This window comes from Platalea leucorodia (genome assembly GCF_965183815.1).
Source record: "Platalea leucorodia genome assembly, chromosome: 6".
NCBI classification, from domain to species: Eukaryota; Metazoa; Chordata; class Aves; order Pelecaniformes; family Threskiornithidae; genus Platalea; species Platalea leucorodia.
The window spans coordinates 30,175,772-30,196,580 of record NC_138828.1 but is presented as its reverse complement, the minus strand read 5'-3'; the positions used below and the strand labels follow the sequence as shown (position 1 = coordinate 30,196,580).

The following is a 20,809-nucleotide window of genomic DNA, read 5'->3' as shown; positions in this document are numbered from 1 at the left end:
TCCCGAACAAACACTCCGGGGCCACTTCTCAAAAGTTGAAGTAATCTATGTCACTTTTATATAATCAATATATTTTTGGAACCACTTACCAGTAAATTAGCATCACACAAGATGCAATTAGTCAATCATAGTCTATCAATTAACGATCAGTCAAAACCACGAGTATTCCTGTCATCTCAAAGTAAAAAAAAAAAAATCTAAGCAGTTCACGCACAGCTGCCACATGCTGAATACTACCAGTACTAGCACAATACAAAGAGGAAAAGACGTGACTGGATACTTACCACTTAATAGTACCTCCATCAGCTTTTTTATGAAGCAAAGCTTTCCAGTATTCATGGGTGGATTTAATAATTTCAACAGCAAAATCCTAGTTTACATCAAGGAAAAGTTTTATGATTTAAAATGTTATTAAACAGAAAAAAGCTACAAAACTAGTTTATTAAAACATACTGTTTCGTGTGTTATTTTAAGGGGCCTCCTTCGAGGCCTCATTAAACTTCTGGAAAATATAACACCCTTTTTTTATGAAAAGAAACAAACTTCACTATCTGTCAAATGCACTGGCAACACAGTCAGGACTTTACCTCAGTCTGCAGCCAGAAAACACGAAGGCTGCACAAAAAAAATGAAATGAGCACTAGATGCTAAGCAGACACCTACAGCTGTAGAAAACTGTACCAGGTCCCAAATGGGACAAAGTGTGTGAGCTATGACTCCTCTGTTACGCGTGCACATCAGGGTCAGAGTTAAAGTTTCCCCTCTAGTGGCAAAATTTGCATTTACTTCATTAATTGCCCAACCATATACTTAAGCATTTGCAAGAACATAACGTATCAGCTGCTTAACAGTTTTTGTTTGTTTAAAAACAAAAGTAATATTGGGGGTGGGTATGAAAAAGCTTCAAAAAAATAAAGCCCTCAGTGTCCAGATGATGATATCTAGACTGGCTTGCAAAAAGCTGCCAACAGAACATTCACATTTCCTAACAAGGAGTGACTTGGCAAAATGCCACTGGAACATTGTGAACTTCACCAGAGCTGCTGGAGCACAGCCACGGCTGCCTTGCCACATCCTGGGTCTCTAGAAATGCTTGAGAATTATTCAAGTGCTCCAAACCAGCTATCTCGGGGTATTTAGTGCCTCAAGCCTGAACTCCAATGGCCTGACAGGGATATACCCCGTTAAACTGTCACTACAGAGCAACGCTGCTTTACAGAGCGGGAAAATCTCTAAGAGCAGTTCCTGGGAGAACAGGGGAAAGATCACGTTATCAAGCCTTCCAACTCTACATTTGATTGATTTAAAAGACAGTTTTAGTGCAGAGGGGAGTCAGGGCATCTCTTTAACCAGACAAAACATGTAAAGTTGTCTGTGCTGGTTAGAAAGCATTTTATAACCTTGATAGCACACTGCAAGGCTGAACTAGCTGACACATGGACATCATTCATTAGGAACCTGTGATTCTTCACCAAAAATAGTCTACAGAGAGTGTGCAATACACTATTTGCAAAGCATTTTTACTCAAATCACACCCAATTTCCTCTGGAAAAATCCAGGTATTTTCTTCAGCAAGGTCTATTCCCAGGTCCACTCTCCTTTCAAATGCTTGCCATTTTTACTGTAGATAGTTTAAAACGCCATTCATTTTTTTCTAAAAAAGGGAAAAATATTTTTTTAGCCTTCAAGCCAAAAACAGCTCACATGTTTTTACACAGAAGTACCAGGAAAAAGCACACCTTGAGCAAATACCAAATACAAAAAAATCTGCAACCTATTGTCTGTCTTAAACTGCATAGCCTTAAAAAAATGTCAGGAAAATTTATCAATCAAGACTGAAAAAATACCTGAAAAGACAATCTGCTCATTCCTCTGACAGGGAGAATGAAAATGCCGTGGAAAAAAACACTACAAACATACAAATGCCTGTGTAAGTCTCGTCAGGATTAGGACTAAACTTTTTTTGCAGACTTCCTTTAATAACCTATGCATTTTCCCTGAATAAAATGGAGGACAGCAAACATTATTTATTCCTAGCCTAATAAATTGCAGTCAAAGATCCCTCATATAAATTTTTTTTTTTTGTTAAACCTCTTCCTTTACAATTCCAAAAATTCTAGGAGATATTAAAGAGGCCACATGACAGAAAGATGCATCTTTAATTTTGGATTATCTTCACCTTGTCTTTAAATTCTCCATTAAAAGCAAACTGATTTTCCGGTTTACCATCAGGGACTTTATATAATCGGAACCAGTCAGCTGTAGCCTCAAGGTAACCCGGTTTGTGCTTCTTGACATCTTCAATATCTGTAGGTTAAAAAGCAAAAAAAAAAAAAAAAAAAAAAAAGGACCAGTGATTTTTACTCACAGTTTTTGTAACATTCGTTTTTTAAAGTCTCGTAAAGAATCTGCAAGCAATTTGATTTCACTGAGCACTTTCAAAGTCATTGGGGAACTTCACTTTATTACATTAGCTGCCCATAGTTGATATCTTATGATTTCACAACCACACTAAACAGGTATGCCAGTTGCCTCCTGCCCTTCATTAATTAAGACCCAAAGGGACAATAAATAAAAGGACCATACTTGTGACAGGAGAGAAAGAAAATTCTGTATTTATAGGCTTTCATCTCAGTAGGTACCTCTTGTAATATTTAGATTATTCAGTGAGGTATTTTTTTCCCCAGCAACTGCAGGGACTACAGGCATTTTTTGATAATGAAAGAATAGCTAGTAAAAACAATTTCAACACATGGATTTTTAAACCAGCACCTCAAAACAAAATACAGGCTTGACTTCTAAAAGTTATATTAAAGGCATCCCTTTGCTCACATTACTTCCAAATTCAACCCGTTAGATACAAGACAGATAGGTGCCAGGAGCACTAAACACTAACTCTACTGATAACTCCGTGATATCTGCATACTCACAGTGATAAGCCAATTCTACCTTTACCTCTATAATCCTACCGTGCAAAGATGGAACAGGACACAAAAGAGGAATGCATGCCATTTGCAGGACACCCTTGGGAGGCAGAGATGAACATTGCCCCAGTGGGTACAGAGAAATTAAACAGTCACACAGTAATTCTGCTCGAGGGCTGTACTGCTATAGCAAAGACGCAGTTCATGATCTTAAACGTTTAACTTCTGCCATGCATATCAAATTTTACTGGGTTGTCCTGTGAGACTACCATCACTCCTGTCACTTGCAATGAGGTGGTCCTATCAGCCCCATGGCAAACTAACTCTCTGACAGTATGTTTACATGGAAGAGTCTTCAATACAATTTTAACTGATTTTGATACAATAAAGGATTTTGTCCTTTCCAGAAGCCAAGTACTTTTTGTAGTTTGTGTAATCCTTCTCTTTCCATCTATTTCCCTCCTATTGTCACCTCTGATGGAAATGGGAGCTGACGTTTTATTGCTGTGCTTTGCATGCAGCCTTCCAGCTATTTCATAACCTCACTCTGCCCAGGCCACCTTCCATGGCGTTATTCTCCTTCTCTAGTGTTTTGCAAGTTACTCGCTCATTTCTCCCTTCCTGATTCCCTCTTGCTCTCTCTCCCTACTGCTTGGCTACGTCATTCTCTTCTCGCATAGACATGCCTCTCTCACTGACATCTCCTGGTTGGCAGTGATTCCTGATGGATACTCTTCTGTCTATCCAGCCCTATAAAACAGATTTTCAGAGTTGTTTAGTCTATGGAATTGACATCTAGTCATGTGCTTTCCATCTTTAAGTGCCTAAATGTCTTTTTAAAATCTAGTCTGTGAACCTGAACAAAGACATTCAAGTATTTCTAAAGAGAATAGTAAGAGAAGGAAAAAGTCTTGTGCTACAGACCATTCAATTCTCTGTAGACCACCAAGAGAGATGACACGTGGACTGAACTGTAAGACCAAACGTATGTGAGAAGATATGCTGAATGTTCAAAGGCATCTGATAGATGCCACTCCCAAATTCCACTGGATCACACACTACCCAAAGAACAAAACATAAAACTTTTAAGAACCCTATGCAAATTTTTGCTTCTGCACACACTTAATAGGGCTACGTGTTTATGGACTCGGAGTAAAACACATTTTGAACTTGGCTGCTGGCCATCTGCCTGCAGAAGATTAGGGAGTTTCATTGGCAGAATCCCAGAAAAAAGCAAGGGCACATAAGGCTGTGCTAGAGGCAGGTCTTCTAGCTGGAATACATGCTTAAGAGTACAAGAAGCCATTCACTAGGGTGGGTGGGTGAGACCAACCAAGAAGGAATGATTTAGAAAAGGGTGGTGTCTTGGTTGGAGGCAGGATGCTTCATTTGGACACTAATAAAACTGCAGCTCCAATTCAAATCGGTTTCAGGGCTCTAGTGTTCTCTCCAAGCAAGGGAACATCCCTCCTCCTATCTTGAGCCCTTGTCATTTCCTCTTCTTGTGAAGTTTGAACTCAATTTCTAGGACTTGTTGAAGATACAGTATCTCCTCAAGCAAACCAGGCTGCTGCAGCAATTTCCTTGGCTTCCAGCAGTGGATGAACTCCAGATCTCCATCTCCAGACACTGCTTAAATTCAAGCATACTTTCTCAGACTGCTGCTCCTTTTTTCTGGTTCCTATTCCCGCAAACTTCTCTCCTAACTCTGCTTTTCCATTCCTCCTACTTGGTTATTTGCCTTCTATTCCAATAAAAACTGTTCATCAAAAGTGCTTTACCATCTACCAACTGACACCTGGGCCCTTCCCCATCTGTTGTTCCTTTTTTATAGTCTTTGTTTATATTTATTTAAAGGACTCAAATATTAGAATAGGCTTTGGGGCAGGCTTTCATTACCTCCTTAAGATAGGGATGACGGTCTTCATTGATAGAATCATCTCTCTGAATTTCACACTCTCTCTACTGGAAAATACCTTGCCTAGGTAAAATGACTACACAGCATCAGGCTACAGCATTATATGGCCCCTAAAGTACCAGCTGCTGTATATTCTGTTTTGAGGACTTAAGAAGGGGGACAGTGGTTGCTTTTATTTCCTTGGTTCCTTGCAAGTTATGCTCCTTCATCCCCATGCTTTGCTTCACTATTCTTTATTATGAAGGACAGCTACTGGGCACCAAATGAAGCCTAAATGGCCGAAGGGAAAAAAAAAAACAAAAACCAACCAAAACATCTGTATTATAATGGGAGTTGGTGGCAAGCAGCAGGAAAAAGTGCAACGGGGGGAAAAAAAAAAAATCAATCCTGTTGCTGTGGAGTCAGCACATAGCACAAAATATAAGGAAAACAGCAGCTCTCGCATCACTCAACAGCTACCTCTTCAGTTCATTAAAAGGTGCTATAGAAAAGCTTGAAAGACAGCTTGTCCTCCACTTTGAAATCCAAACAGCATCTTTGGGATATCAGGGGGAGGAGGAGAAAAACATACTCAGAAAACAGAAGAGTAAGCAAAGAAAGGTAAAAGAAAAGATCACAATAAGCAGCACAGTGATTTACTGCACTAATATCTATAGAAGCTAGCTGCACATTATGAGAAAAAACCCAATACTTACATGTCTTTTCTACAGCAGACACTGTTAGGCACTTTTTTCTGACCCTGACTGCTTAGAGGTGTGTACTCACACTGATGTCGAAAGGGGCTGAGCAAGTATGGGAGTAGCAAGCATGCCCCTGGCCTAACGTGACTTCATCTCTGCAAGCAAGCCCTGCTCAGAGTGACAGAGCAGAAAGGTCAGGCTCTTGCAGGTACATTATCAGCACGTACCCACTGGGCTCTGGGTGGTAATTTCTTTATACTGTCTACATGCAAACATAGGTCCCATTTTTCTGGGCACCAAAGTTAAGCCCCAAGGGTTAAAAAGAGATGGCTAATCACATTAAGGGTTGCAGTTTAGTCTCAATAAGGAAAATCTCTAGAGGTTGGCACAAACAACTGCTGCTAGCTCTCTGTCAAGGGAGTGAGCCAATGCAAACGCAGATCCCAATTCTATCTGGCTTTACAAAAGAGAGCAACAAAAGCATTTGTACAAAACTACCATTTTTAGTACAACAGATGCTGCTTCTTGCAAGCAAAGCTAAAACAACATGCTTGCAGCAAGCTTTCTAAACAAGGTCTGTGGGAAGAGAGGACATATGTTTTTAATAACATCTTATAAACATTTACAGGAAGCAGCAGCTACATTCCATATAAAGGCATTTGGTGTATTTTGTGCAGCATGGTGTGAGGGGGTAGGAGGGGAGCCTCAGTACAGATAATTAATTTCTTTATATTGAATGCTTACACAAATCCACAACAAAGGTTTTCAGGGCCTCTGCTGCTTCTCTGCATATAAATACACTCCCATGCAAGGGTCTATAATAATATATGGTACAAAGTATGCAATATGCTTTGTTTTTGCCGTTTAGGGTTTGATCACTTAACTCAAAAAGCCAATCTTGTGTTGCACGTTGGAAAAGAAGCATGGCAATGACGTAGCACAGTTAACTATACCAGTGCCAGCAAATGGTAGCGCAACCAAGCCGGTAGATACCACCAACTGCTGTTGAATATATCCAGGCATCTTTCCAGTGAGCAATAGCAAAAAAATGGCTGCTAAGATTCCAGGCCAGTAAATCACCTCCAAAATGCCATCCAGCATACATGATTTGTCCAATTTGCTCAGGGAAGGTAAGAAGACCTTTTGAGAGCCAGACTTTTCATAAGCTGCTTCAAACACACTTCCTGCTTCAACTGCCAGTGATTTTCAAAACCTCTTGTCCAACATGAAGATGCTATAGACATTTAGACCAAATTACAGGACAAAAATATCACTCCTCCTTTCTGAGCCAAACCTTGTAAAGCACATCAGATATGTATGTGAATTCCGATATATTCAATTCAATCCAAATTATGAGACAAGCAGACAAGCAGCCTTTCTACTCCAAGAATTTGCTGCTTCTCCTGGCTAGTATTTTATAAAAACCAACCAAAAAGCAACAACAACAAAAAAGCAGCCAGGCCTATTACACCACCAAGATTTAGTGTTTCAGTGTGCAGTGAGCTTTTCGGCCCTTTCCCAGACTTGCTTGATCTGAAGTTGCTTTGATGGTCTGCTAATGGCCATCTGCCTAGCAACTGCCTGAGCAGAAAGACAACGCAGTGGTTTTCAGGTAGCCACAAATACAGACCTTGTTGAAATAGATGAATATGAAGATGCCCAGTCTTAGTCTAAAAGAAACTTTCTCATACAGATACCTGCATCTGACACACAGCTTGTATTTGGAGTGAGATTGTCCTCATGCCCACCAGTATTAAATGCTGTAATTTCAAACAGATTACCTTCCAGAGTCAGTCCAAAAAGACACTAAACCCCTGCTATTCCCACTGATGACACAATTCCCACTTGAATAGGTGCTAAGCATTGCTTATCATTCCTGGGTATTGTCACTATAAACTAGAGTTTCTCATTGCTCTGTGTGAAAGAGAGAGTTCTAGGCAGGGTTTCCAATTTAAACCACTATTTATCAATAAATGCCTGCAGGACACAGCACAGTGGAGTGCTATGAATAAACAATTAGAACTGCTCAGAAGTTGGGACTGCTCAGTTTTAAGTTCTGTGAAGTCTCAAAAAAATCAACTGCACTTACAAGAACAATCTCAGTCCCAGAAGGAGAATATACAGAGTACCTGGGGTGTGCTTAAAGCAGCAAGAGGAGCTAACACATTGCGTGGGCTCAGGATGGGGTTTGCAAATAATCACCACTCTGGTGTCTTGGAATTATCTTTTCCAAATGTTCATTGGGGGCTGTGCACATACTGAGCTGAAAGCAAATGTGATGATTCTCAGTCCAATTCAAAATGTTTAGCAAATGACACAAAAATGACTGGACAGACTTAGAAGGCAACACTTAGCCTCATCTTTCCCTAGGAGGCCACCACTGTAACACAGCAGCACGTCAATTATTGAGGGAGATACCAGTTTTATCTGTAGCTGCTATCCCTTTATGCTGAAATAATTAACATTTTTGGGAAGGGGGAAAAACAAGTATAAAAGGACATATTGTACTGCCTACTCCAACAGATTTGTTTGTTTTCAGACTGAAGGATTGCTGTTAAACACTGCAAGCTAGTCCTGTTTTGTGAAAGCAGATGGGGGCCTTTTTTTTTTTTTTTCCCCGTTTTCTTTCCTTTTGCAAATCCTGGACTGCAACTCCAGTCCCAAAGGGAAATCATATTAAACTGGATAAATATTAAATAGAGCTACTTAACCCAGTGGCATAAATTGTCCCAGTTTTGCCCCTACTTAATGGAGTCCTTTTAAATTCTCTCACCCACTTTTCTGATTAAACTCTCTCAGAAATTAAGGAAAAAAGGTAAGAGTTAAACAGAACAGTGTATAGAAATAAAGTACTAATTACTTGTCTTTTAACTACTGACACATACTGCATTTCACTGCACATAATAGAGAGGTTTAAATTGATACTAACATTAATAGCAAACTATTACTTACTATTTCCTTAAGCTGAACTTCTTAATCTCTAACTGCCAAAGTAGTTAAAGAGTCATAAACACTATGCAGTAATTCATCTGCCCAATGATTTTAATCAGCATCAACCCAAGAGTTTCCTTTTCCTCATTTCCTCTTCTCCCCTTCTTTCCCCACAAGTCAAGTATTCTCCATGTGAAAGCAACCTGCAAGAAAACTGAGAATGAAGGGCCAGTCCAGTGATATACTTACTTTATGTTCAGAAACAAGCCTCAATGGCAGAGAAACAGAATTCCTTAAAAAGGTACTGGATAGCCCTATTCCTACAGAGAGGCCACTCTGTGCCTTGGTACTCCCTACCAACAAAGTGCAGGCTCTGATCATACATACCTAATGGCATATGTGGGTTTTGGTCTCACAACAATCACTTTTAGACAAGACCTCCTCACTTAATTCTCATGATTCCCAGTAACATTGCATTTGAGGAGGGGAACCTCCATTTATCCAGAGAAAACCTGCACTTTACCTGTGCTGTAAAAACCTAACTCCCTGCAGTTTTAACACATCTGTATCATCATCTTATTGAAGAGTCTGCAAGCAGAATTACACCACGTGCTATTCACACAGACACATTTTAGTACTTGAATTCTATTTGGATACCAAAATCACGGTCATAAGGAGGACAAGACTGGACAGGATATTTCCCCCGGCACAGCTAGTCATCATCAAGGTTGACATTAGGGTGAGCTGCATTAGCAGTTTACTTTGCAAATTTTCAAGCTAAAAGGTGAAACCTAATCATTCATACTAGGCAACAAACCCTGGAAGTAACCCAGTTACAAGTGACAAAACACTGGAAATGTACAGCCCTTTTCAGAATGCAACACAATGCCTGCAAATATAAAAGGAACAAAACACTTTCAACAAGGAAAATAGCAGTATGCTACATAATCTGAGTGGGTAAATACGCACTATTACACAGGAGATAAGCCTGTAATTTTAAGAGGTCACTTTCTAAGGCAGTTGTGTTTCAGAAGTCAAAAGACTTTCTGCATGACAGGTCCTCTTGAAAATCCAAGTGAACCTTTTCAAAAGCTTCACGTGAAAGCACATATGCCCTCCTTGAAGGAAGCACCTGATTTAAACAACAACAAAAAGAAGAAAAGTCTTGTCTTTCTGCTGTCTGCCTCTTCTTGTCCTGGGCAGCCTAAACTCAGGTACCGCTCCACTGTGCAAGCTGCTGACATAACTTGCATTAAGAAAGATAAAAATACTTGCCATGAATTTTCTGAGCTTCTGGGTCATCCGCACTGATAGCAATTATCTTCCAATCTGTCTCTCCTTCATCAACAAGAGCTAAAACACCCAAGACCTTCACCTGAACAATCTCACCAGAAGAACGAATCTGAAACAGAACATAATCTCACAAAGATTTGGAAAACACTACATAGAATTTCTCTTTTACCTTACGGACAAAATAGTTTTACTACATTTCTGACCAGCAGCTAACAGAATTGCAAGATAGATCTGTAAACCCAGTACACATCTATTTAACATTACTAGCCTTTCTCCCACCATTGTTATTCTTCAACCCTCAGTTCTCCAATCGGCATTTATTTTAGACAACACGAGCCAGAAAATTTCTCCTTCTCTTCTACCCTACTTCCCCCACACCTTCTTGATCTTCACCCCAAACTGCAAGTCAAAAGTATCTCATACTCTTTTAACTCCTTCCTGCCTTTTGACTCTCTACTTTCTCAACTCTTGGTCTTAATCTATCTCTTGCTGTTCCTTCCTCTAGACTCCAATATACACATATAAACGTGCACCCCTTCCCCAGAAATATCAGCACAACTCTTGGGAACCTTCTCCCTACCAGGTAATATTACTTTTATAACTCTTTCTGGATCCCCTGAAATTCAGCTTTAGGTTCCTTTCCTCAAACAAAGCCACCTTTGCTGAGCTCACCAAGTAAATTTCTCCTTTTGTAAAATATCCCAAGAGATCCCTCTTCCAAACTCATCCGTTTCATAACCCCATCTTTGATATCGAGATTGCTCCATTCTTTGCTGCCTCCAGATATGCAGAATTTTCTTTCAGTGAGCTAAACCTTTCCCCTATACCTACTAATGGTGTTTGCTGTACCTCTTTTTCATCCACCCACTCCAAAGCTCGTAACTCTGCAACACTGCAACAGGTTCCTGTCTCCTCTACAGAAGAGGGATCTACATCTGTTTGCACCCATGAGAAAACTCAAACTCACCTCCTTTGCATGGCTGACCTTGTCATTTTATGTGCATGACGCTGTCATACTTCCTCATCTTTCAGAAACCTATTCCTAGCTCCAGTACTGCTAACAGGGCAAAAAGAAAGAAAACTTTTCCAAAAATCTTAACCCCCTCCTCCTTCACCCAAAACTCACTGTCCAGCCACAGAACTTCAGGGTGGTGTTCTCTTATTTCCCCTTTTATCCAGTACACACACTTTACCAAATCCTGCTTTTCTTCTCCTTTTTAAAAAATCCACCATTTCCTTACCTATTCCCTCCTCAGATCCTCTATTCATACTTCGGTCATCCCCTGAGACTATTACCATCTTTACTTGTTTTCCATCTGCCTTTCTTTTCCAAAACTTGTTACCAAAGTATTAAACTAACCTTGATAAATTAAATTAATCCTGATAAAGACAAACCTTTGAGCCTATTTCACAAACATCAATAGGATCATTATCCCCACAGCATCCTGTAATGTTATCTGTATGGTTTGGATCTTCCCAGGTCTGTCAAAGGAAAAAGAATTATCAGTTACCAGCTGATCTACAATTACAATTCATCTAACCACTAAATTACTGAGATTAATAAAAACACCAATAAAAACATGAGCTTTCTGAGAACAGTCTTGCTCAATGGGAAAAGAAAAAACAAACAAATATACAGCAAATGGACTGACATTGAGTAACTCATCCTCATATTCAGGACAAGTAACATGACAATTACTGAGGACATAGTAACAGAAGTATTAACTGCATCTGTGACTCAACAGACACACTTAATCAAATTGCAGTGATTAAGGCATCAGAGGACCCTGAATATGTATTTTTCAGGTTACTAGTGGTTGTGGGATTAAGCTAGAACATCCTACGATCACATTCTTATTATACTCTTTAAATACCATGGCACTAACAGAAGTTGCTTTCAAAAGCATGTAAGCTTCGAGCTAACCAAGCTCCTAGGTATGGATTTGTCAGCACCCAACTAGCTTTTTAAAGTTTTTAAATTTAGGTATGAAACATTTCCGAGTATTCCGAGATGTGTACATTCCCAAGAACAGCCAGCAGCTTCAAGACCAAACAAGCTTCTCCAGGAGGAAAGTTCAAATCCCTGCTCTGAGCTCTGTACAAGCAAGGAATCATAGCCAAGTTATACTAACTTAATTACCAGACCAGTGCTTGTTTGTCTCTTACTGGCTAGTAATGAGTAACTTATTCTAAAGTTGAGAAGTTTTCCTGTTAAGAATTTTGAGTCCAATGAAGTTTTGTTGAAAAGGTATTAGAAAACTTTTTTTCCAAGGAGCTATACTGTTAGCTCTTGCTGTCCATGGTCAAACCTCCACCTCAAACTTGTTCTTGAGAACTTGCCCGATACTAAAAGGCAAAACTGTGAAAAGCAAATGCTCAGGTGTTTAGGAAGCAGAACCATTACGAAAAAATTGCTAAAGTGGAGTCAAGAGAGAACTTCAACTTAAAACTTATTTTTCCAATACTCTTCCAAAGTGCTTTTTATTTAAGGCTCCATTATACCAGTACTATTCTCCTGCCCAGCTGCACCCCTCCACCTGTAGGTTAGAAAGAAAACTCGCTAAGAATGGTATTGTTCTCTGGACAGTACAGCAACTCCTACAATAATGACAGTCCCACCATCATTTTTTTCTTCTCTGTTCCACAGCATAAAACAGCAGCCACAAATACATATCTTTAAGCCATATACTAGGTCTGAACTTCTGGCAACTGCTGATCCTGATGAAAAGTCCTCTTATGATAACGGAGACACAGAATCGGATTTTGTCTGTTAGAACTGCTAGTAGGAATCTGGAGTATCACCTAGACTGCAGCAAGTGAAGGTGTAATGATACAACTGGTATTTTAAAGTTATTACTTTATCTAAAGAAAATAAAAATGACAATTATCTCCAGCCCTTTCTGACTCTCAAGGTAACACGGGGAGCTGAACATTTCTCCTGGGGAAAGTGTCATCAGTCCAAAACAATGCACTTGTGCAGGAAAATATTCAAATGTTTAATTTTGGCTGTGTACTAAGGCACATGCGAATTTCAAAACATTAAATGGAATTGCTGGTTTCCAACTACACCTTCTTGGAAACTTTGTCTACTGAAACTGCTGACTGGATAAGAACTTCATTGCTATACTCCAGCACCTGCCTAGTATCTCCTCTTCAGGGATCAAATACATAAGCAGATTTTCAGGAGTAAACTTTCATTGCTTATGCAGTTAAGTGTAAAAAGTATAAATTACTCTTTTTCTAGCTCCATCATGTTCTTCAGTACTAATTTAACTCATTTGTTATTCACAGAAATGAAAAAAGTTTAAAACCTTTCACTATGCTCAAAATCCCAGCCATTAGTTGGGCTTTTTCAAGGCTCAAAGTTTTGAATGTGTTATGATCAGTAAAGTCTCACAGTTCAGAGAGAAGTTAACTAAGGCAGTTGAGGTTTAATCTAAAAAAGAACAGCCTTTGTGTTTCTCTTTGTTAAAGATATTAAGAAATCCCAATTAAAATTTATGCTGCAATACATGAAAATCCTAAATTAGTTTTTAAAAAAATGTCTTGTTTAAGCAGGAAAGGGCTACTTGACAAAGTATTCTTGAGTGGCAGACCATGACAGTTTAATTCTGTCACTACAGTACAGAGACGCAGACTAAAGATTTGAGATTTCTTGATCATTTAACTCCTTCCTGAAACACAGCACATATTTACAGGCACACCCAAATTCTGATCAAAATTTACGGACACAATAAAGCTCAACATAAAAAAAAAATCCTAATTTACAAATGTATCAAAGAGAAACATCCCTCTTGCAACTGATTTGCATTCAGGCAGTACCCAAGATTTACAAGGCAATTTACACAGAAGACAGAAAACTTTCACCATTATAACAAAAATGTTACCTGTGGGAGGGCACCATAATTCCATATATAACCCTTGTGAGGAAAGACATTTGCCACATATCGAAGCTTGCCTTTCTTTATATCTTGTTTAATGGGATTCAACGGCTCCTCAGTGGCAATCTAAGCAGATCGTGAAAAAGAGAGAGAGAAAGAGAAAGAGAGAATGGTAAAATGGAAAGCAATTTATTCTGTTCCCAACCAGTTAGAAAGCTCCATCTGGGAGCATGTGCTTGTGGTTTGAGAATTATTAAAAGTATGATGGCCTCACTCTAAATCTCAAGGGTCATGTTCAAAAAGCAGCTTATTAAGGTTTTAAATAACATTGTGAAGTATGCAAGAAAAAAAATGAATGTAGAAGAGAAAGTCATAAATTTATAAGGAGACTGTCATGGTCAAACATGAATACCAGAAAGAACTAAAGTTAGAAGCTCTTACACTTCATAGTACAAGTTCAACGGACATACAAACAGTGACGCAAGTTCTTCAGACAACAGGGGCTTTGACAGCAGCAGGAAAAACGTTTCATCTTCTTCTCACCCCCTGTTCATTGCTCTCCTATTGCATACAACCCTTCTCTCCATCACCTCTCAGCATACAAATGCTTTTTAGTAAGGACCAGTTCTGCATAGTCACCAAATGCCAACTTCATGCAGATTTGGAAGGAGTTAAGCCAGCATTAGAAGGCATTCTTATTCCCAAAGAAGCACTCCCAGAAGGACTGAAGTAATTAAAGCTGAACAGTTTATTATAGTCATGATCCTCCCCAAAACCTCAAATACAAACCCACTGCCATATAAATTACCTACCACACATCAGCTAATTCACTGTAACCATCCTTTTGACACACCACAACCCAACACATGTTAGCTTGGCTCTTGCTTACACAAACTCATCTGAATGGCATCACATTTGTTGCAGGCTATGAGCACACACTGGCTCAGGTGGTACATAGCGTGTGTGCATAAGCACACAGCCCTTAGTCCATATACATTTCACAACATCCTTGTGATTTACCTAAAGCACCACCACCAAAGCCATCCCAAAGGAATTCCACCTTTTTGAACCACACCAAACTGTCAATAGCATGCACTTATTCCACAAGTAAACCCTCCCCAAGAGCTGAGGTCAAGGTTCACACATTTCTGGTTTCACACTCTATTCTACCTGCTTCTGGTCATAACTTAACAGCGAAGACCTCGAATATGCCACCTGGAACTTTGACAGAAGCGGAGCTCAGCAATGCTTTTTCCTGATGTAAACCAGGATAAAGAGGAGTAAGTGACAACAGACAAAAGTCTCATGAAAAGCACCTTCAGTACAGTCAAGGGAAGAACAACAGAAATACAACAAACTGATGAGCAGGAGATCTGGCACTGGGGATGTAACAGTGGGAAACATTCATCGTAAGGCAAGGTTTGATTTCCTACAGTCTCCATTCCACGTGAGGGAACCTCAGCATGGAGATGCAGACAAGACCTGGTATTAGCACCTCACCACAGTCTGAACTGAAGGACCGCCAGGACACAATGGCAAGGCAAGACAACTGCCTTAATGATTAATGCAGGAAATTTCAAGTATATTAAAAGTTATAGATTAAAGAACTACATCTGGTCTCCTCTATCAAGCCAGAAAAGTCTAAACCCACTGATTTCTGAACCTAACAGGACAGCAAACTTTTCTAACCTTGACATAATGTGCCAAGAGAAGGGGAGGGAGAGCAACCCGAGCTTTTCGCAAAGAGTTCAAATAGCATTGTCAAAGGGAAACTCTGCAAAAGAGAACTCAACTTCCACAATAAATCACCATCTTAAAATACAAGGTAAATACGCAAGGTAACCCTGCTTGCAGAATAACAACTGTGGTGGGAAACACAGTTCAAATGATTTTCCAGCATCAGGGAAAGGAGAAAACCAAATCCTGAAATAACAGGCTGGGGAGGTACTTTGGTGTTATTTTTAATAATCAAAATAGTTAACAGCTCAATCACAAACTTCCTTAAAAGCATTCGGGAAGCATTCCTAAAATTAATACAAATGTTCAGGAAGATAGGACATATCCTGATCTGTTGTTTCACGAACACTACAGATGAAGCATTACTCAGCTTCTATATTGTAACTGCAGAGGAACAACCCACTAGGATTTACTTTCAAAGTATGTCCCTGCAGGAGTAGATACTTTCAATCAGTGAGGTCCCCAAATATATTTTTGTCACAAGGAAATGCTTTTTCATTTGCAGCTCCATTTGTCAGGATTTGGGCTAGCATGCTATACAGCAGAAATGAAAGGAATTAAATCCTCTGAGTGGAATGTTCTATGAACAAGCAAGAGCGAGACTAAACATTGGACAATGTCCTGCAAGCCAGTACTCTAGGACTCTGTTGCAGGTATGCTGCACTCCGCAGTCAGAGGGCTGTCAAGAAGCAGTGCTCACCTGCAGAAAGGAAACAAAATTAGAACCTCAACACTTTTTATAATCGCAAAGAAAGTGTCTGTATGCACAACTTCAAAATAATTTTTTAACAGAGAAAATTTTGTGTGTAAAACATAATCCACACTCTGATTAAACTTTGACTATTGGAAGCCACTGCATTGTCATAACTTTCATAAATACCTATATAATCAAGGTATTTTTCTTAATTACCTCCATTTTTGCATTTGTCCAACGTGGCACTTCTACAATCATATTAAACAGGACCTAAAACAAAAACCAATGTCAGAACTGAAAATAAAATCCACTTGGCAATTAGTATTTTACAATAAGACAAATTCCCTTCTCTGTATTCAGCAGCAACATACATCACATCTCGCTGTTCCAGTTGCTTTTATGTTAAGTACAATTCCTTTCGTTCCACACAATGATACTCATCCTCCTTTGTTCATCCTTTCCTCACCTCACCCCTTTGAGAATATGAACAACCACAAGTACTGGAAATCCACATGACATTTTTTATTCTCGTATCAATATTACTCTTCACAAAATGTTCAGAAAGTCCACGGAATGGTTTGCCACAAGGCAGTGGCTCAGTCTACTAGTCAAAGAGGACTGGATGTTTCTATAGGACAGAGTTAGCTTTCCTCAAGCACTGGAAAGGACAATGTTTTGGTTTTTTCCCCTGAGGATTTATTTCTTCAGACCCTCCTCTTCAGCCTCATTCATTTTTTAAAAACAAACATGCAAATGCAACAACCACTGACATTTCTGATTCTCAGTCAAATCTGGCTGAAGTGAGGCAGAATGAATTCAAAAGCGATGGCAGAGGAAGGACATGGACACAGACACCTCATGTTTGTGTTAGCCTTCTTCCTAATAGAAACAAAGTGAAAGTTGTTTTAAGAAGGGGGGTGAGGGGGGAACAAACCTAAAACATGGAAACTTTCATGCTTTTAGAAGAAAAATAGTAATCTATGCCATTCTTACTGAGGAAGTTATAAAGTGACATTTTCCAAAGAGAAAAGCTCTGTGTAACTGCTGTAAGGTTTCTTCTTCTGAAGCTGTCATAGTTAAGCACTACCAAGGGGTAGAGTATTAATTGAAATGGGTAACTAGACCAAACCACCCAGCAACGTCTACAACCTATTTTCTCCTAGATTACTAAAATAACCCCAAAATATCACATTGCCTGGGACACCTCTGCATAACCAAACTTGCATTGGTATTAAAAATTGCAACAGTTCAAGAAGGACAAAACATGTTTTTGCAGAAATTTGTAGGGAAAAAGAATATTAAGTTAAACCAACTGAAGAGCACTGACTCTTTAACTACGCTGCAATTAAGGCTCCAATGGACTCTTAAGTATTTGTATTTTTGCTCCTTGTATCCTTCAGCTGCAACAAACAAATACCATTACCAGGGTCAATGGCACAGTCTGATTAAAGTAATTCCAATGGTTCTATGATCTTCTCCTCCCAAACAAACCTGGAATGCGGAAAGCAAGAAAGCAAAGGAAAATCCCAACTGTCACTCAGCATTTCTCCCATGAGATCACAAGCTATGCATAATCCTGACAGCAAATTCCCAGTAAATTTAAATTAAATTCACCATCCGTAAGTACTGTGCCCATACTGCAATCAGTGGCATGTCAGATGAAATCACTTTTCCCGATCAGGTCATAACCAAATAAAACAGGGAAAAAAGAAAAACAGGGAAAAAAGAAAAACAGGGAAAAGGTGCTTCAGATCAGTTCCTAAAGTACACCTTATGTATATAAGAACAGCTGAAACAGAGAAGTAATCAGAAAGAGAGCTTGAAGATCTCAACATTAAGGAAGCAGAACAAAGCAACACACATGCAGCAGCAGGTAAGGGAAAGACTGGAAGAGAGCCAAAGTCTGCACATCCATCTGGGAAACACTTGGAAAAAAGAAATGCACAGCATGAAAGCCAGTGCTGACAAGAAACTCTTAGGTAACTGCCAAGCAGGTCAATGAATTGTTCTGACTGGTAGCTACAGGCAGAAAACTTACAGACTGCTCCTGGAATTATACACAATGTCTTCTCCTCCACTACAATCCCGTATTTTTGTTGTTTAGATGCCACTGTATGTTTTCCTGACTATGTCTAATACAATGGCTTCAGCAGCCTGTAAATCTTGGTTTTAAGCTTTAATTGGTCAAGAGTTACTCCAGGTCTTCACCAAAACAACTCTCAGGGCTGGACAGCAACTGGACTGAAATGAATACAATGCTGCTCTCAAAAACAAAAAATCACTTGGATTTAACTCAGCTCTAAGACCAGGCCTTCATAATTTGTGGTATCAGTCAAATGTGAATTGTCAAGAGCCTTAAAGGTGTCAGCCTGATAGATTAATTTGTATGCAAAAAAAATCCCCGAAAGTACTCTCTCTAATGCTAAGCTGCCACAAGCATTTACAACAGATTAATAACTTCATGCAGTGCCTACATTTAAAAATAAAAAGTTTTATTTATAGGGCAATCATATTTTTCACAGTGATGAGACAGGATTCACTGGTGTGGAAAGGAGAGCACATACTAGATAGTCTGACAGATAGAAAGAGAGAAGAAGTACACTCCTCTGTTTTTTTAGGTTTTTTTTCCCCTCCTCTTTCTTATCTTGTTTCCCTCCTTGCCTAAATATTACCCAGGAATTTTTCCATCACTTATTTTCCCAGACCAAGCACCTACTCCTTCTGACCACTTGAATGTTCTCCCCCATCCTTTGCTGCAAAACTGCCCCTGCCTCAGCTGCAAACAGAAATGCAAGTGTCAGACACCACCTGTCTTCACAAATTACCATCTGCATATGTCATTCAGTGGTTAGTTTTGGATGGTGAATGCACCTGGTAATTGATATTTTTATCTTTATTTTAAATCAGTAAAACAAAAAATTCCACCTCACCAAACCCCCAAGCGAGCACTTATACCCCCTCAAGCAATGGTGAGACTGTTTCAACAGCCCATTTGACACACCTTCCAGTGACAGAAAAAGAAAAAAGCCATCTCATGAAACGCAAACTATTGCTTTGGAAAGTTTACTATTTAACTGCCTTAGTATGACAGCAATCAACTGGTCTGCCTATGAGACCGCTGCTTGCTGAAGTCCAGATTTAATCTAACTCTGCAAGCGCCTCATGTAGAAGGGACTCCACTTCATGACAGCAGACTGTACAAGAAGCCAGATGGAGTAATTCCTACAGGCTAACCTCATGCCAACTCTGCTGGCTGACGGCTTCTTCAGAAGGTCAGTCTCCTGGAGCATGCAAGAAAAGAGGAGGAAACAGTTTCCTAGATTCAGAAAAAGGGACAGAACCAGTCTGCTAGGGGAAGTGACCTGACAGAGCCCAGAGGGACTTTCAACCCAGGGTACTACATAGCTTGTTTGACTTTGGGTTAATGTGAATACAAGACAGACATTTGTACTTATGCTCTATTATACCTTGAAGATGTGATGGGAAAAAAAACAAAAAAAATCCATTTGCTCAACACATAGAAGTCAAAAGTCAATTTCCTAATTCCTAAAACTGAATATGAAAATCAGCAGAAAATGACATCAGAAAGAACAAGCAGCATGTCTAAATAATATTCTTTATTTCCTAAGAACTACACACTAAATGCATGACATGGGAACTCACGTAGGACGTAAATAAGTGTTTGCTTTATCGGGGTGTTTCCTTTAACACTGCTTGGCAACTTACTGCATTCCATTTCAGTTGAACACAATTTTTAATGTATCATGATATTGGTTTTGCTGAGACAAGCAAAAATCTCTCTTTCACACAGAGAACATGAACAGTTTTTGGCTTTTGAAATAAGAAAACCACAGAAAGATAAAAAGATACACAAATATACTTCAAGACATTCATACAGCAAGTGTTGAGAAAAGCAAGGAAAATACAGACTGTTGTTCCCGGGTAAACTGTGAGTCAGCGTTCTCTCCACTAAGATTGATGGCCAAAAATAACTGCTAGCTCTGGCTGTAAGATTCTTATAGAAGATAACTCATTTTGATCAAACCTGAATATCACACAGGAAGGGGGTGGGGGTGGGGAGTTAAGCACATTTCTGACACTATTTTTACAACCTACCCTTTTGGACTCCCATACAATCTTCTCAGAAACAATTCTTCCTTACCTACCTTTCCCCTTCTTGTTCAACTATTTCCTTCCCCAGCCTTCCCAAGTTCCTTAGCTGATGCATTTGAGGGGAGGGTTTTGAATAGGTATGATTTTGCCCAAAGGTCGCAAAGCTTAATGGTCAACTCTGAAGCTTCAGCTAATTTGAAGCAGAAGCGGAGCAACCCACACAGAGGGAGGAAAGTGACAAAACAAGAGAGAGAGAGAGAGAGAGGAACAGAAACTCAGTATAACTTCATAAAATGACAAACATCACCACTTTTTAAGACCTGACTGCCATTCACCATCACCCTTGTGTGACAGGGACAAGAGATATGCTAAGGCTTACAATTACTTTAGTCATTTTTATAGTAGAGTGCTCAAAAAAAAAAATTTTAAAGCATCAGAGGCAGCACTTGGGGGCTACTGACCCTTCCTCACTGAGAAGCTCTGAGCTCACAAGACAAAGAGAAGAAAAAGCAGCTATCATTTCCATTTCTTTTCTGTCTGCTCATTTGCAGTCTTGCAGGGATTCTCATCACCCATCAACTGAACATGGCAGCATGCACCTGAGGACTAATGAGAACGAAAAAGATGAGCTGCAGTCC

The 20,809-nt window shown here is 39.5% G+C and overlaps 1 protein-coding gene across 2 annotated transcripts in view; it reads right to left on the bottom strand.

The window, feature by feature from the left end:
- PPA2 (inorganic pyrophosphatase 2) overlaps positions 1–20,809 on the bottom strand; it is a 38,485-nt gene that overhangs the window by 9,940 nt on the left and 7,736 nt on the right. Inside the window, exons 4-9 of one of the 2 annotated variants that reach the window (XR_014228643.1) lie at positions 16,275–16,328; positions 13,634–13,753; positions 11,142–11,228; positions 9,729–9,855; positions 2,180–2,307; positions 285–1,654 (exon numbers count right to left, since the gene is read on the bottom strand). Coding sequence is in view for 1 of the 2 variants with exons in the window: in XM_082316152.1 (XP_082172278.1) it covers positions 285–370; positions 2,180–2,307; positions 9,729–9,855; positions 11,142–11,228; positions 13,634–13,753; positions 16,275–16,328 (602 nt within the window). In the remaining variant the exon portion in view is untranslated. The remainder of the gene's footprint in view (positions 1–284; positions 1,655–2,179; positions 2,308–9,728; positions 9,856–11,141; positions 11,229–13,633; positions 13,754–16,274; positions 16,329–20,809) is intronic. The other variant, XM_082316152.1, reaches the window with a different exon arrangement.